Source organism: Danio aesculapii, chromosome 11 (assembly GCF_903798145.1).
Source record: "Danio aesculapii chromosome 11, fDanAes4.1, whole genome shotgun sequence".
Classification (NCBI taxonomy): Eukaryota; Metazoa; Chordata; class Actinopteri; order Cypriniformes; family Danionidae; genus Danio; species Danio aesculapii.
The window spans coordinates 28175806-28194707 of NC_079445.1; the positions used below are offsets into that span (position 1 = coordinate 28175806).

At 36.0% G+C, this 18902-nt stretch overlaps 1 protein-coding gene across 3 annotated transcripts in view; it reads right to left on the reverse strand.

The window, feature by feature from the left end:
• Positions 1 to 18902, reverse strand: part of eif4g3a (eukaryotic translation initiation factor 4 gamma, 3a) — a 95271-nt gene that overhangs the window by 7709 nt on the left and 68660 nt on the right. For all 3 annotated transcript variants that reach the window (XM_056467731.1, XM_056467730.1, XM_056467729.1), the window contains exons 20-28: positions 12642 to 12746; positions 9671 to 9809; positions 8163 to 8266; positions 7625 to 7715; positions 5997 to 6117; positions 5689 to 5906; positions 3920 to 4038; positions 2538 to 2710; positions 115 to 240 (exon numbers count right to left, since the gene is read on the reverse strand). In XM_056467731.1, coding sequence (XP_056323706.1) covers positions 115 to 240; positions 2538 to 2710; positions 3920 to 4038; positions 5689 to 5906; positions 5997 to 6117; positions 7625 to 7715; positions 8163 to 8266; positions 9671 to 9809; positions 12642 to 12746 — 1196 coding nt within the window. The remainder of the gene's footprint in view (positions 1 to 114; positions 241 to 2537; positions 2711 to 3919; positions 4039 to 5688; positions 5907 to 5996; positions 6118 to 7624; positions 7716 to 8162; positions 8267 to 9670; positions 9810 to 12641; positions 12747 to 18902) is intronic.

Below are 18902 nucleotides of genomic sequence, written 5' to 3' on the forward strand. Positions count from 1 at the left end.
TTAAATCCAAGGTAATCGGGTTCTAGGAGTGAAATGTCCTTTCTGTTCCATCACAGATTACTCAAAAGCACCAATCACAGACCTCATAAGTTTAATATTTGATGTTATCGATACCTAAACAGCTCTCTCATGTTGATTCCTCCCTCTCTCAACAGAGGACTGAGCAGCTCAGCCAGATAAAGCCAAATGAAGGGAATGTCTATGGCCATGTCATCAGCCTGCTCCAACATCTCTGAAAACCTGTAGACCGATGAGACAGAGACAAAACACATGTTAACACCATAGTTTGAAAATACGGACAAACACAGCATGCAAACTATCTGCTTGCTAAGTCTGACGAATCACAGTATTTGGGGGCAAACGATCGGGCAAATACAAACAACCAGCACTAATATATGCTCAAAGTTTGCTGTAATCCTGCAATATGATTTATAAATAGCTAAAACATTTGTCTGGATTGTAGTAAGTCCAGAGTTTGTAGTGATTTTTTCCCTCTTTTGGCACACTTGAAAAAGAAAACAAAATCACAGGAGGGTTAATAATTTTGACTTCAACAGTAAGTATGTACTAAAAAGTGTTTATAAATGGCTACTTTGTCAAGTCAAATGAGTAGAGACTTGGACCTGGAAACAGTACTACATACATCACAACTTAACAGATGTTAGATGTTAGTATCAGCATGTAAGTCTTCAAGGACATCTGTAAGCTAGTGTGCTCCAAAAGCTAGTGTGCTCCAAAAACAGTGACAAAATTCACATTAAGGAGATATAAAACTGATATAAACATGTTTTAATTGTAGTTTGTCACTTCTGCCTGAATGGATCAACCGTTTTATTCATGTCACCACATACTTTAGTTTCTCATCAAATCATGACCAATCAAATGCCCTCTAGTATCTGACATGCCCCGCCCCTTCAAGATGCTTCTAGTTTGCTTTTCATTTGATGCACTTGAGCTCTCTCACTGGCAGAGCGGTGATAAAACAACATGCTTTTGGCTGCTGTTTTTAAAAAGGGGAGGAGCTACACTACTGTATGTCCCACCCTTTCTTCGTGGTTCGCTTGATATTAATTCAAACATCGAATAAAAAATGCATATTTCGCAGCTCTTCACGAAACTTTTAAAGGGACAGTGTACCCAAAATATCATTTACATCACGTCATTAACAAAAACATATTTTATATGTCATCATACATACTTTCAGGGCCGTTTTATATCAAATTAGATATTCATCAGGACCATGTTGGTGTTACGTAACATCTCATTTTTATGAGTTAGGTCATTAGCCCAACACTCAACCCTCAACCTGGAGGACCAGGAAATACACATACACTACGGACAATTTAGCTTACCCAATTCACCTATAGCACATGTCTTTGGACTTCTGGGGGAAACCAGAGCACCCGGAGGAAACCCACGGCTACACATGAGAACATGCAAACTCCAAACAAAAATGCCAACTGACCCAGTGACCTTCTTGCTGTGAAGTGACAGTGAGGCTACCCACTGCACCACCGTGCCACCCATATATGTCATCTGAAATGCCATAAATTACTTACCATCCTCCACTAGCTGATCCTTTCTTTTGTTAAACACAAGAGAAGATAGCCATTGTCTGTACTATTTTTATTTTCGCGGGTCATGGTGGTGCAGTGAATGCACGATCACCTCACAGCAAGAAGGTCGCTGGTTCGAGCCTCGGCTGGGTCAGTTGGCATTTCTGTGTGGAGTTTGCATGTTATCCCGTGGGTTTCCTCCGGGAGCTCCGGTTTCCCCCACAAGTCCAAAGATATGTGGTATAGGTGAAATGAGGAGGCTAAATTAATGTATGTGTGTGAATGAGTGTGTGCGAATGTTTCCCAGTGATGGTTTGCAGCTGGAAGGGCATCCGCTGCGTAAAACATATGCTGGATAAGTTGGCGGTTCATTCCGCTGTGGCGACCCCAGATTAATAAAGGGACTAAGCCGAAAAGAAAATGAATTCATTAACTTTTATATTCTTCTATGGATTTCAATGGTTACCGATTTGCAATATTCTTCAAAATATCTTCTTTTGAGTCCAACAGAAAAAAAAGGCGTGAAACAGCTTGAAGGTTAGTAGATGGTGAGTAAATGTTCTTTTTTAACTGAACTATACCTCCTATGCGGAAGTCATCATAGTTGGGTAAACTTAGAGCGCAGTGATTGGGAGAGTACAACAAATCATTTTTTACAATCCTATTTGCTGAAAAAATAACAGAAAAAGTCCACGATGGTGTTATCAAGACTGTCAGAAAAAGGAAAAAGATTGTGTGAGGCTGATGACGGCAGTCAAAAGAGAGAATAACATCAAATTGCCCCCATACACTCTGCATTTCAAATGTAATTATTCGTTTTAGTAATTTGATGAAAAGTTGTTATAATGCATACGTGAATACATATATACATAAGTTTAAAAAAAATCGAAATATTAAAACTCTTAAGGATTTAAAATTATGATGACCGTTAAACATGTCATAACAGTGTTTAAAAAAAAGGTCCATAAAATGTGCACTCACCCTTTGTAGAGTTGAGAATGGGGTAAGATGCCCTTCTGTATGAGCTGATAGTAGAGCAGTCCTATGTGCTCTCTGGCTTTCTGACTGCGCTCCAGTGTGCTCTCCAGACCCATGCGCACAAACACACACAGCAGCGAGGGCTGCTCTATCTCCAGCACACACTGCACTGCCTCCTGCAAGGATGAAAAGCACATTACCACTGCTTACAGTACAGCACAGCACAGTAGACATTCAATCATACAGGAGATAATACAAGTTCCTTTACACACTGAAGCAAATATGATAATAAAAAAATCCTAGGAATGAGAACACAAACATTTTTAATTTTGGTTCCAACTATAAAAGTTAAACAATGGAAAATATGCTATTCATGTCAAAAGTTTGGGGTTGGTAAGATTTTATAAAAGCTAGGTTGCTGCAAGAAATAGTGTTAGTGAGACCAGTAGGGGGTGCTCAACCTGTGGTCTGTGTGGCCCCAGTAAATTGATGGGTACTCTATACTGCTCAGTGAGCGTCGTCTTTCAGATGAGACGTTAAACCGAGGTCCTGACTTTCTGTGGTTGTTAAAAATCCCAGGATGTCCTTTGAAAAAGAGTAGGGGTTTAATCCCGGCATCCTGGCCAAATTTGCCCACTTGCCTCAGCCCATAATGTCCTCCTAACCATCCCCATATCATAATTGGCTTCATCACTCGGTCTCCTCTCCACCAATCAGCTGGTGTGTGGTGTGCGGTCTGCCGCAATATGACTGCCATTACATTAAGGTGGATGCTGCACATGGGTGGTGGATGAGGCAATTCCCCCCAATGTGTAAAGCGCTTTGAGTGTCCAGAAAAAAACTATATAAATGTATTTATAGAAATTATTATTATTATTTATTATTTTTTTAAAGTATCTCATGCTTGCCATTAAGGTTAGATTTATTTAATCAAAACTACAGTAAAAACAAGACTTTCATGGCACATCTCTTTTTAATTTAATGAATGAATAAATTTAATAATCATTCTTTTTTTTTCACTTAAATGTTATCTATCACTTTAAACGGTATCACACGATTCTTCAGAAATCAATCTAATATGATTCTTTTGTGCTCAAGAAACATCTATTATTATTATTAGTATTAAAACAACTGCTCAACTTTACATTTTTGTGGAATTTGTTTTTCCTCTAGGATTAGTTGATGAATAATAAGTTCATTAAACATTTAAAAAAATTTTTTTTATGAATTTTCATATGTATTTTATGTCTTTTTTGATCAATTTAATGCATCCTTGCAATATAAAACGTACTGATTTTAAATGGAAACATCTGAACAAAAGTACACACAATCATTTGTTTTTAATTGTCAATGTTGGGCGGCTTTGCTTATACGGGCCATTGTACCTTGTAGTCATTAATGTGCAGAAATTCATCAATGATAGCTTTGGACTTCCGCTCGATCTCCTCCTCAGACAGGACAGGCTTCTCTGAAACACCGCTGACCAGCAGCGTCTCTGATTTCACTGCAATAAAGCAGAAGCTCAGTATTTACAATATATATTTAGAAACGTTAATGCACACTTGGAAAATCAGCATTATTTACATTAAAGGGAACATTTACCCAAAAGTTTCCTCACCATTTACTCAAACTCAAGTGGTCTAAAGCTTTATGAATATAGGGAACATACTATGGAAGTTAATGGCTGTTTTTTTTTCAACATTCTTCAGTATATTTTCTTTTGTTATGTCCTCAGCAGAAGAAAGAAACATAGACACGTTTGGAACACGTTAGCAGAGAATGAGTAAATGAATTCTTACCTTTGGGTGAACTATCCCTTTAAGACATGTTTTCATTAATCTGATCACCAGTGGAGGACGCTAATGATTTTATCAAGTTATCATTTTTTTACTTGTCCATATTTGACCAATTTCAGAGGCAGTCAGAACAGCAATAGACCCAAAAATTTGGCCACACGTCACTTCACAATTGAACTAAAACTCAGCAATTACAAAACTGTAGCCTCCATTCACGTGCTTTACATTTGCTTGCAATCCATCTAACATGATTTTCTGTTACACAATACTCATGTCAGACAGTTTTGTTTTTTTTAAATTTCATAAACTAACATTAAACAAAGATGAATAAATGCAGTTTTAAATGTGTTGTTTAATTTTCTAAATAAACACAATAACTAACATTAAAGATATAGTTCACCAAAAAATAAACATTTGCTCAACATTTACTCTCCTTCAACTGGTTCCAAACCTTTATGAGTTCCTTTTCTCCATTAAACAAAAAAGAAGATATTTTGAAGAAAGCTGAAAACCTGCAACCATTGACTTCCATAGTAGGAAAGTCAAATACATTTTTCAAAAGAATTCTTTTGCGTCTAAAAAAAGACTTAAAGGTTTAAAACAAGTAAAAGGGTGAGTAATTGATGACAGAATTGTCATTTTTTTAGGTGAACTGTCCCTTTAACTTAGGGGTGCCCAAACTTTTTCTTATAAAGGGCCAAAACAAAGTTTGATTGAGGGCTGTGGGTCAAAGTTAAATCAACCAAACTGTATTACATTCAATTTGCCATGAGTAGTTTCCGAATTTATTGATAATACTTTAAAATGACTAGCAATGTTGCTTTAAAACATATTAATTAATGACGCAGTATCATGTTTAATGTTTTATAATGAAATTATTAAAGTAAAAATATAATCAATCCCATTTAAAACACAATGGAGTTTAAAGCTGAATACACTAGTTGAGCTGTATCTCTATCAGACAGTGTTTACATTTTAAAAATCTGATTCATTTACAACATTTAAACAAAACATTTAATTTTAGACGGCTTTTTTTGTAGCTCTGTAATTAAACAAAAAAACAAAAGGTTACATTAAATTCAAAATGACGATCTCTGTCAAAGTCATTCGCCTCAACCAGCTCCCTATGATTCTCCCTCTCTTTTCAAATGGGATGGAGGGCTAAACCTAAGGTTACAATGGGCCAGCTTTGGCACCTCTGCTTTAACTAATGGAACATTATTGTAAGGTATTCCCGATGTATCTAAACACCAGATGGAAATTTAACGCGTCCTGGAAGAACATTTATGATTAGTTTCCTCTGAAAATACAGATGAATAGCAGGTAAAACCACTCTCTGATAAAGTGTTCCTCCTCACCTGACTCTGCGGCTCTGCTGTTCTCCGTCTCACATTTCTCCTCTGAGATGCTGGCTTTGCGAGATGTGTGGTGTGAGTCTTGTCCTTCTCTTCGTGTCTCCTCTGGGACCATGTTATCTGTTAGCTCCTTAGCGCTGCTACCTCTGCTAAAAGGCCCCGATCGTGATGGCCCCAAACTCACCGGCTTTTCACTGCGCTCGCGACCCATACTGCCTCGACTGACGCACAAGTGAGGAAAAAAGAACACAATTTTCTGTTAATTCTGAATTTGCATGTGTAGCTTAAGTGTGTGCTCAGATGATGTTTACCTTCCCAGCGAGCGTCTGGACTCAGATTCAGAGATTTGCGCTGGAGCTGGACTGGATTGAGACGTGGTTGACTGTAGTGCTGAATAACGGTTCAGAGTGTTTCCGGCAGAGCGGGTCAACTCTGGAAATGCACGCACACATGTGTATTACATCATGCAATACTTTATAGTGAATCTACAGTCAATTTAAAGGACATCCAGAATATGTCTGTAAAGTTTCAGCTCAAAATACCCATCAGATTATCTGAGTATACTCTAGCTGTTTTTGTAGCCTGTGGCTTTAAATCCAAATGAGCCGTTTCTCCCCGCCCACCGTTCCCACCCGCGCATCTGCTTATCACCATGCGTTACGTCAGATAAACATCACAGTGACAGAGATAGACTCAGATGAAGCTGAAATACAGCTTATAAGTAACTTTATTTGATTTATTTGTGGTGGAGTTTATTCAAGCCTTTCTGAATCACTGGGATTTTAACGTCAAGAAATTTAAAAAAAGAGAGACTTGTTGGGTTTATATCACTCCAGTATGACAGTGGACACTATGCACACACACTGTTCTGTCCAAACAGCTTACAAAAGTAGATTTTCATCTACTTTACTAGTTTACTAGTTACTTGGTAAACTAGTTACTTTACTACTTTATCTAGATTTTACATCCCTTGTTCATGTTTTCATCCACTCTGTGGTGATTTTAATTTAATCTTAATTTGGCCACAATGTTCTCTGTGTTTCAGCAAGTGGAATGATTTTTGGTGACAAATCTTATTTTGACACATATTTTGGAAAAATACTTTGACATTTAAAAAAAAAAAACGCAACAATACACTCAAATTTACTACCCTTTTGTTATGTTAATGGGTGTTTTTGTCCCATTGACTTCCATTTTAATAACATTTTTTGATTGGGAAGAGGTCAAATTTTATTAGATTTTTGGAAAGAGGTAACATTTGTCATCAGTTGCAATGCAAAAAAGCTTAGTTTCTGGCTTTTATATGGTATATAGTGTGTGTGAGTGAGTAAGTGAGTGAGTGAGTGAGTGTGAGTGAGTAAGTGAGTGAGTGACCTTTGCGCACTTATCTTGATAAGTCTGTCAAAATCAAAATAAGCAGCTCATAGTAAACGTATTTATGCACAGTCGCACTATAATTATCTGTTTTACTCCATGGAACTCCATATAAAAGAAAAACCTTTTTGCATATGCCAATCTAAAGGGTTAATGCTGCCAACTGATGTTCAACAGTAAAAATGACACCTTTTAGCTCTTCCTAACAGGGGAATCCACCAACATTCAACAATTGCAATCAAAAAGGGGTAAAAAAGCAGTCAAAGGGGCAAAAACAGCCCTGAACATAATAAAATGGTAGTAAATTTCAACAGTACACAAGGGTTTATATGTTACAGCCATTGGAAATTTGTTGGTTAGCAAGTTCAGCTGTTTATGCTGTTTGATGTTGATTTTTGGTTTTATGTTTAGTCATAAACACATTTGTTTTGCATAGAAAGTAATTTGACCTTTTTCTGCCATTTATTATTCCTAGTCATTTTTTGTAAAACAATCACAGGAAGGACATTACTTCCACATTGCAGAATATGGTCAATATTGTGTGTGATTGTTGTTTGTTTCTCACCAGAGTCGCTGGCTTTTGCTCCACCACTGCTGCCTTTTACCCAGTTGATCTGAGCTCGCGGACCCAGCTGAATCTTTTCATCGATTTGTGGCTGTTCAGAGATCACAAAGAGTATAAAAAATAATTATCATCTGATAACTACCACATTTTCTGGACAAGGTTTCACACTTGACTACAATTCTCACAGTTAAGACACACAAACTGGAGTGTAAGATATGCCTTACATTTTAATTTAGAGATTATGTACCGCTAGTTCCAAATAAAACAAATTAAATAATGTATCATCTTATTATGTAATATCTAATTAACTTACTATGGAATGCTAAAACATTTGAATGCTGGTTAAAATCACATGTGGAGTCAATCTCAACTTATCCTGTGCTGAACATAACAATTAAGATAAAAATCAGCAGATGGCAGTTTTATTCCAATTAATTTTGTGCTGACAAACCGGATTGAATCCTCTGCTTCAGATAGAAAATGACAAGTTGTGTGTGTGAAATATGACATTCGCGTAGTGGCCTTTATGGCTCTTCACCTTGGAGATCTTTGGGATCTTTGTAGGGTCAATAGTCCTGCTGTTTTTGGTAGTGGGCACAGTGTTCCAAGTCTCCTCTCTCAGTGAACGCTGTTCTCTCTGATCTGCAATTACAACCACAGGAACAGTGTGTTACACAAATCACCTCACAGCAAATCAACATTGAATCAGAAACATGCTCTGAATTGTGTTTATTACCAGAGTTTAAAAGGGGTTTGGCAGCCACTGTGAGATCTTAGCACAATTCCAAAAACATGTATTTTTTATGCATATTTCATCATTTGCATTTGAAAGTGTAGTACACCTTAGAAATGAAAAATCTCCTCAATTTCCTCACCCACAGGTGGTTCTAAACCTTTATGAAGTTCTTTCTTCTGTTGAAAACGAAACAAGATATTCTGAAGAATGTTGGAAACCAGCAGTCCATATTAGGAATAAAAATACTATGGAAGTCAATAGCTGTTTAAGCTATTCCTATTGGCTGTTGTTAGATGTCCTCAAAATATATATTTTGGTGTACAACAGAAAGAAATTCTCAAACCTGGAGGCCTATATATATATCATATAATCTTGGACTACATAAACAGTTCTTTCTTTAAACATCTAAATATAAATTTCAGGTTTTTATTACAATACTAGGGGCGACACGGTAGCTTAGTGGTTAGCACTATCGTCTCACAGCAAGAAAGTTACTGGTTCGAGTGTCAGCTGTATCAGTTGGCACTTCTGTGTGAAGTTTGCATGTTCTCCCCGTGTTGCCGTTGGTTTCTTCTGGGTGCTCTGGTTTCCCCCACAGTCCAAAGACATGCACATGCAGTACAGGTGAATTGAATAAACTAAAATTAGCCGTAGTGTATGTGTGTGGATGAGTGTGTATGGATGTTTCCCAGTACTGGGTTGCAGCTGGAAGGGCATCCCCTAGGTAAAACTTATGCTAGATAAGTTGGCGGTTCATTCCGCTGTGGCGACCCTTGATGAATAAAAGGACTAAGCCGAAGGAAATTATTGAATTACAATACTAATAATAGGTTTGTAAAAACAACAATATCACTGGATGTGTCATGAAATTTGTTTTGTATAAATTACTATAATGATAATAATAATAATAATAATAATAATAATAAAACATCTTATTTTAATACATCACTCTTAGTTTAGATTAAAACACATTTTTATATTAAATCTACATTATGTAACAATTCTTCAACTTCTTTAATTTTATATCTAACCCAAAAATGCATTATTTTATTCATTATCATTTAGAGACTTATTCACAAGCTTATCATTTAGATTTATTCACAAGCTGTCATACATTTGAATCAATTATTCCTTTTAACTAATCAGTAATCTTTCATGTTGCTGTGGCGTGAAACAGACCTAACATCACAATCAGCCGTGGGTAACCATTAAATATTCTCCACTACAAACAAGCTATTGCTGTCTGCTTCATGGCTTATCTCAGAGTACTGGATTTGTCCTCTGGGTGGTGCTGCAATGATGGATCTTACCTGGCCTCCTCTTCATGTCTTTAGACAGAAGCTGCTGGTGGACTTTCCTCTGCTCCTCCTGCTCCTCCAGCTTGGCGTCTTTATGGATCTGCTCGATGGTTTTAGGGCCCTGGTCTGCTCTCCGAGAAACCCAGTTATGCTGCACAGCATTCAGAAACAGCGGGATCACATCTCACAAACATTAATTGAATATGTGCTTTAATGCGAATGAGGGATTTTCACATTATTTAGCAGTAAAAGCTCTAGACTTACACATTCATTTAGTAGACAGCTTTGTGATTTTTTTACTCTGTTTTCTGCTTGTGGCTAATACATAAACAGGGATAACCAGATGTCTATTGGCGTCAGAATAAATTAAAAAATAATTTAATTCAGCTCTAAATGATAATAAATCTACAAGTCAAAATGTTAAAAATCGTAAAATGGGCTTCAATTTTTTTAGGAGAACAAAGTCTGTATAATCACTTCCTCCCCTATTTAGTCTCTTCTCTCACACACATTTTGAACACAGATGTGAATATGAGTTGAAAGTTATGGCCTTGTGAACACTGTACGTGCGTGTATACCAATCCTTTGGACTTCATTATTCTGACGTATTTCCTAATGAAAAACGCTGAATAGAGGGGATGGTTTTATTTTTAGGGCTCCTTTTAGCCATTGCTCACTTCCAGCAAACTAATAGTTGAAGAGTTAAGTATATTTTGGTCAATATTCAGAATATTCTGTCCATGCCATCAAATAGACGTCAGAGAATGAATTCCTTTCCAGACCTTAAGAACACTTTCAGATTTTGAGTAAAGATTACCAAAGCAAACTTTTTTTTCTGTGGGGTAAATTGTAAGGATTAAAGGTCCTGTGAAGTGCATTTTTTATTTGATGTTTGATGTAATCTCCCCTTTTTAAAAAGTAGCCAATAGCGTTTTTTTTTATTACTGCTCTGCCAATGGGAGTGGTTGAGCTCAAGCATATCAACTGAAAAACAAAAGAGAAACGTCTTGAAGGGGGCAGGGCATGTCAGACACTGGAGAGCATTTGATTGGTCAAGCTTTGATGTGAAAAAAAAAAGATCCATTTTGACGGAAGTCACAGACTGTAAGCTTTACATGTTTAAATCGGTTTTATACAGTTGAAGTCCAAATTATTAGCCCCCCTGAATTATTCGTCCCCCTGTTTATTTTTTTCCCCAATTTCTTTTTAATGGAGAGCAGATTTTTCAACACATTTCTTTAAAAAAAAAGTTTTTTATAATTATTTTTTAGGGGTTTTCACCTTTATTTGACAGGACAGTAATGAGAATTGACAGGAAAGTGTGGAGAGGAGAGAGAGGAGAAGGATCGGCATAGGACCTCGAGGCTGGAATCGAACTCGGGTCGCCGTGAACACCGGTGTGCATGTATCGGTGCACTTTCCACTACGCCATTGGCACCGACATCTATTTTATCTTTTCCATGATGACAGTAATAATATTTTACTAGATATATCTCAAGACACTTCCATACAGCTTAAAGTGACATAAAAAGGCTTAACTAGGTTGATTAGGTTAACTAGGCAGGTTAGGGTAATTGGGCAAGTTATTGTATAACGATGGTTTGTTCTGTAGACAGTCGAAAAAAAATATTAGTTTAAAGGGGCTAATAATTTTGCCCTAAAAATGGTTCACAAAAAATTAAAAACTGCTTTTATTCTAGCCTAAATAAAACAAATAAGACTTTCTTCAGAAGAAAAAATATTATTAGACATACTGTGAAAATTTCCTTGCTCTGTTAAACATCATTTGGGAAATATTTAAAAACGAAAAAAAAAAAAAAAAATTGTAAAGAAGGGGGGGGGGGGGCTAATAATTCTGACTTCAACTGTATCTCCTAAACGCAAATTTCGTCACTGTTTTCGAGCACACCAACATCTAGATGTCTTTAAAACTAACAGATTGAAACTAACAAGCGCAGTTATTGTATTTTAATTTTATGGGATCTTTAATTGTTCACCTAACAGAGAGAAATGTGTCCAAAGTAAGTAAAAAAAGTGTGCTTGAGCTGCTATAAAATATTATTATTTCATTTTTTAAAAGACTTTAGCTCAACTGTTTTTATTTCCTTGCCAACGTTTTTACTGTTCCCAACACAAAACCATAATACAACAACTATAACAATGCATACTTCGTTGTATACTAATAATAGGCAAGTACTAAAACTACATATTTTTTATATACTTATGACTGTAATTTAAAATAAATGTTTGGTCCCGCTTTATATTAAGTGACTTAATTACTAAGCACTTGTACTGTACTTATTGTGTTCATATAGTAATGCACAGCACTTCTGGTGCTCTTGAAGTGGCATATGGGTAAGCTTAGGGACAAGTCTGGGGTATACAGTAGGAAGGTTTAACATTGGGTTAAGGTAAAAGATGGGTCAACAGTGTAATCATAAAAGTAATTACAAAAAATTACAGAAGTAATTACAATCAGATCATCTAAAAAAATGAGTACAGTGTAAAAACAAGTGCATTTTACTTAAAGATTAATTCAAATGTAAGTACATAGGCCACTTGATTTTAATTCATTTACTAATGTAATATATATTTGCAATACAGTAGCTGAATATTCAGCAACCAATAATCCATTCATCCGTCTCACATGATCTTTCACAAATCCTAATGTTTTGATAACATATTTGCAAAAACAGATGGTAAGTACTTATTCATTATAATAACAAAAAGCAAACCCAAAGGGTTAACAGTTCATAAACCGGTATAGATTATGAAGTGTCATTAAGAAAACATTACAAGTTCAAACACACTACACAGATGTTCTTGCTTCTTTCTCTATAAAAACCAGACTTTTATAAACATCTCTCTCAACACACGCGCACACACGCGCACACACACATGCACGCACGCACACACGCACGCACGCACGCACACGCACACACACACACACCAACAAACAAACACAATCCCCCAAGGCACTCACCAGTCTCAGATCTATCACATCCTGCAGCATGAACCGTATCCGAGACGAGGTCTTGCGCTCTTTGACAATTTTCTCCATCTGGTTGAAGTACTGGTCCATTCGGGGCTATTCAAGGACACAGAGCAGACAGCGATGAACAACACATCAGATCAATATCAAAGACTGAGTTCATGTGCTTGTGTACGCTTGTCAATTGCAACTTGCTTCTTTCAAAAAAGATTTTTAACAAAGTGTTTTTTATTTCATTGTGGCAGTGATGTGTGATCCTACAGCACAGATCTGTAGTCATCCATTATAAAGTACACTAGTGTTACCAGGATAACCAGTTTTAAAAGTACAAATGAAATCAAAACTAAACGTATGATTTTGTTAGCTCACATTGCTAGTCATGTGGTGCACAATTCATCTGTGTCATTACGAAAAAAAAAAAGATTGCCCTTCTAATCTTTGATTGGAAATTAAAAATGCACTTCCTGTTTTTTTAAGTTAAATTGACAGATTATGTATATCTTGGGAAATGGGTGTGGCTAACATCCATAATCACGCTGCTCTAGCTGTCACTTTTGACAACCCATACGTATACGACATACGTAATCTGAGAATTTAACTAGAAAATAAAAAACAGGAAGTGCATTTTCAGATTGCAATTAAAGATTACAAGAGGAAACAATTTTCATAAAGGGGATTTCTGGAAATATATACAACTACATAGTAGTATAAGATCCGTGGGATAGAAGAAGAAATCAGAATCAGAAAGAGCTTATAAGGCAAAAGCAGAAAAAAAGTGTTTTATTAGGGTTTCTAAATATGTACAACTCAGTGCAAACTACATCTTTTGTGTATACGATTGCAGCAAACAACATCTATGGAAAAGTGATAATTTAAGAATTGTTTGGGAAGAAAGACTTGGAGGTGGAATTTAAAGAGGGTAAGTAGCTCCTGATAGGGCGTCCTGTGAGAGATGCTAGAGTTAAACTCATACATTACACGATAATTAATCGATAATACTGGGCCCCAGTAAGGCTGCATAGGCTAGGATTAATGAAAAATAACCACTGTTGGAAGTGTGGAAGTGTCTGTTGTATTATTTTATATCTAATAGTTATGTTAGCATTTTTGTTTTGTAATTATTTGTTTACATTATTTTCCTTAATGTAGATTTTGTATTTTGTATTTTATGTTTTGTGGGGTATAACATTTCAAAATAAAAAAAAGTAAATGAGAAAAAAAAAAAAGAGCAAACATTTTTTTTCTTAAAGACATGCAATGATGAATTGTTCACCACGCTAAAAGCCATATGGTTAGTTTTGATTTCATTTGTACCTTAAATTGACTAAATTAAAAATCACATATCAAATAGCAATATCAGTTAGAAAAATCAATATTTATATATTCATTCATTCATTCATTCATTCATTCATTCATTCATTCATTCATTCATTTTCTTTTCGGCTTAGTCCCTTTATTAATCAGGGGTTGCCACAGCGGACTGAACCGCCAACTTATCCAGCATATGTTTTACACAGTGGATTCCCTTCCAGCTGCAACCCATCTCTGGGAATTATATATTTATATTTATGTCAAAAATCGCACAACTTTTTAGCTTTTAATAAGCAAGAATATACACAATTCTGTGAAAAACAACATAAACATGGATCCCTGTGAGGTAGTTTTCGAAGCACATGTTTCAAAAACAAGTCAAATGTAAATGTAAAACAAGACAAATCGAATACATAAAAACACACAAAAAACACACCACACACACATAACAACAAACCAAAAATGCAGGGATCCATGTTTAGGTTGTTTGTTACAAAACAGCATAAGGCTGCAAATTTAATCTGGGTTTAGTTCATTCTCATAAACAATAATTGATGGAATGCGTGTGTGGTGGACATTTACAATTTCAGGTTATTTTAACAAAACTTTAATATCCATAATATTGATCATTTTGTTCACTATAACTGTGATATGAAATTTTCAGGGCATCACATCTCTAAAGGACATACATAACATTGACACACTGACATCACAGTAAATCTAAAAGCGTTTTAAGGTACAGCACTACATCATCAAGGTCAATAAACGCACAACCTATTCCCCCACCTGCCTCCCTGTGAGCTGACAAAATGCCTGTGTCTGCCGCAAGGTCAGCGATACAGAAAGAATGGATACAGAAAACATTCACCCCTCTTGCCCAACACTTGGCTGCAGGGTTTACAGAGGTCTGTTGGCCCCAGCTGGAACACATTAAGCTTGCGTGTGTATACAGCATTCTGAATATATTCATCTTCACGCCTGATTATTTCTCATTCTTTCGCTTTACATCAGAGACGTTTTCCAGATTAGAGCTACAAGACATTTTAATTATTTTAAATGACAAAAGTATTTCTCAGTCAGATTAAAAGATAAAAACCTCATGATTACACAATCTTGCCATAATGATAAGGAGTTACGCTGTTAGCTGTGAAACATGGTGAAGAAAATACATTTTCTCTGGGTAAAACTTTGAACGCTGCAAAATTCACTGTAAACACAGACTGACACAGGGGCTGCCGACTTGTAGTCTTGCTGCTTTATCATGGCTGTATTTACAGCAGGGAAAATAAATATTGAACATGTCACTATTTTCTCAGAAAACATATTTCTAAAGGTGATGTTGACTTATAAAATAATCAAATAAATCCATTTATGCAAAGAAAGGAAATCTAATTAGTTAACAAATTAAGTTATGTGTAATTAAATTAAATGACACAGGGAAAAAGTACTGAATACATGACAAAAGGGAGGTGTAGAAAGGCAGTGAAAGCCCAGACAGCAGCTGAAATCTCTCAGTAGTTATTCAGCAACCCTCTGCCCTCAGTGTAAATTAGTATTAGCTGCTTCAGTCCAACATCTACATTATCAGGATGATGAAAATGAAAACAGGAAGGACATTTTAGTAAGTCAATAATCCAAAACACAGCTAGGAAACTCTCAAACGCTTTCAGAGAAAGAAAATCAAGCTGTAGAACGGCCCAGCCAATCACCTGACTTGTCTTTTTGTTATTTTTACAGACAACTAATTTTTCAGATTTGTTTTATTTTTATGTTTGTATTGTTTGTGTTTTTACCAAAATCTGGTTCAATTCCATATCAACAGCTCCTTTGGAAATACTATTAACTGGAAAAAAACATGACGTGTTCAATACCTACTTTCCCCGCTGTATGTATTAAAGTACCTAAAGCAGCATAATAGTTTAATAAACAGCGACATAGAGAGAGCTTTGGTAATAAGCAAATATTTAATTACTAAAATATTAATTTCTTACATGAAACTATGGCTGTGATATTAATAAAATAATGATAGCATGTTAAATAATGGGATATTTGATACAATATTTTGATGCAATACAATATCTATGTTATGAAGTTATATGCTCTCATGCAGACTTCAAACACCCAAGACAACAAGACCCAAGAAATCCCCATAGTTCTGCATTATAAGCAGAAAATGTAACTGCTTTCACTGATTTGTTGTGACTAATACACAAGAGTAATGAATTATCTCACTGAAGGATTTTTTTAAAACAGTCGACTGAAGTAATGAGTGAGTTTGGAATAAAAACATGTTATTAAATGTTGTATTCTCATGTGGAACATTTACTACAGAGTCATAGTTCGTAGCAATGCAAACAGCTGTCATCATCACAGAACGATTATCTTAATGGAGTTATCGACCAAATAAATCTATTTTGACTTAAATGTGTAGGCAGACGTGTGTTATTTATTTATTTATCTTTTGTTATTAAATGAAGTAAACATCAGGATATGGAGTCTCTAAAACAGTAATATATGATCATCATTTATATCACTGTTTATATTACACTTGCATTACCAAGTCAATGACTGGCGCATTTGTATTGCATTCCAGAGAGCTCCGTTATCAGCACCATGATGGAAAATTAAACCATATCTGTGGTGACTGGCCCAGCTGGCACGGAATGGAATGGTTAAAGGTCCTGTGAAATTAAATTTTTTTAGATGTTAGTATCTGTATGTTCATCTTAAGGATATCTAAAGGGTAGTAACCTATAGGGTTGTGCACCAAAATAGTGACACAATTCGCAATTAGAAGATACAAACATCAAAAGCTTGCACTTTGTCAATTCTGCCAAAATCGATCAACTTTTTTTGATGTGACCTCATACTTCAGTTTCTAATCAAATCTTCTGACCAACCAAATGCTGTCTAGTATCAGACATGTCCCGCCCCCTTCAAGATGCTCCTCATTTGCTCCTCATTTGTGTTCTCAACCACTCTCACCGGCAGAGCTGTGATAAAAACTAAATGCTATTGTCTGTTTTTATTTTAAAGAAAAGGAGCTGCTATATGTTCCATCCTGTTTTCATCTTTCATTTTCATCAAAAATTCACATTTTAAAGCACTTTACAAGACCATTGGGCCCCTATTGTAGAAAAGCGGCTTCTGTGTAGTAAATGCTGCTCCATCTGAAAGTACGTGCTTTTCAAATTAACAACATGCACATGAAAATTGCCTTGGATTAACCTCTTAGCCTTATTTCAAAATAACATATTGTATCTTACTCAATATCTCACTGTCAACGGTATACAAAACGGTAGCCCAAAATATACAAAAATCACTATCCCACACCACCAATATGCAACAAAACTGAGCTACTGGACAACAATGTCAGCAGTCATAAAAGCAACAAAGCTGCCTGTCTCCACACCAACAGAGCTGCAGGAATCCCTTAGGACTAAAAGGTCTCGATTTGAACTGTTTTCCTCCAGAACAGTTTTTCTGTCCCTCCTCTTTGAGTATGACAGTTAACACCTTCCAGCGTGAGCTTCAGTGCCCTGCTGTGTGCTGCCTTTACAGAAGACTGAACTGATTTATTAGTAGCCTGTTTGAACAAAACAAACAGCAGAGGCGTGCTGAAGGAATGCCAAGTGATTATGTGCTTAGTTAAGAATTGATCTAAAAATTCATCTTTGGCTGTCCTTTTATGCTAAATAAAGCTCCAATGGTTATGTAGTGTTTTCTTGGTCTCAGACAGCACACCCACAGGCTGCCTACAGGCAGCTCATGGACTGTCTAATGGATATTGCACATAACATTTTCAAATTCTTTCTGAAAATGGCAAGCCCTATTCTGATTGGCTAAAGTTATGCTATTTACATTGGGAAAAATGTTTTGTTCTGTATGCCAGGAAACAAATGGGCTTACACGCTCCCACGCCCAAGGTGAAACAAATTACACAATTTGGCAATATTTTCAATGTTCTGGCAATGAATGTTTGAAAGATTTTCAAGACTTCTCTTTGAGGAACTTAAAAGCACATCTGCACAGGATTTCAGATTTACCTGCTGCTAAACATCCTGTACAAATCAGTATTTGGTCTCTTCACATGGAATGTATGGTCTGAAATTAGTGTGTTTTGCCTCTTTATATGTCTGTGTGGTCTGAAATAAAAAGTTTAGTCGTTTTATATGTAAATATGGTCAATTGAATCTGTCCTAAATAAAGAATAATTGTATTAATGGTCTGAAATTAACACAACAAATAACTTTTCAGCCAAATTGTGAATATTTCTTGTGAATATTAATTTGGCTCTGGTGGTTTCAATCTCTAGTCAGTAACAAACTATGTATGCAAATAGTTCAGTTATAAGCAGGTTTTTATAAACTAATTTAAAAAAAATTAATGTCAGACCATTTTTTGAAGAAATTAAACCTTTAATCTTTATTTAGGACCAATTAAATTGATCTGCAATGACATAAAAAAATGAATTTCCCATTTATCAAAATAGCCTAAAATGAAATTAATCGTGAAAAAAAAAATCACTAATACTAACAATACTGAGAAATATTTCTTCATCACCAAATCAGCAATATCAGAATCAATTCTGACACTGAAGACTGAAACAATGCAGAAAATTCTGCTTTGACATTACAAACAAAATAACTTAAGGCTGATCAATGCCTCATTCAGACTAGCATGGGCCTGGGTGGTGACCTGCTGCAAACGCAGGTCTGTGTAGGTATATACAGCACGAATACAACCGCTCTCTGAACGAGCTGAGAGGGGATCACGTGAGCTCTATTGGTGCTCCTATTGGCTGTCACTTCAGAAAGTCGGTCTTCATTTGCATAAAGTTAAAAGATTTTCAACTTTGTCATGTCGCTTGACACGCCCACCTGATCACCAATGGTCGCATTCGGGGGAGGGGGGGTGGGGGCAAGAGGAGGATGTGTCAAA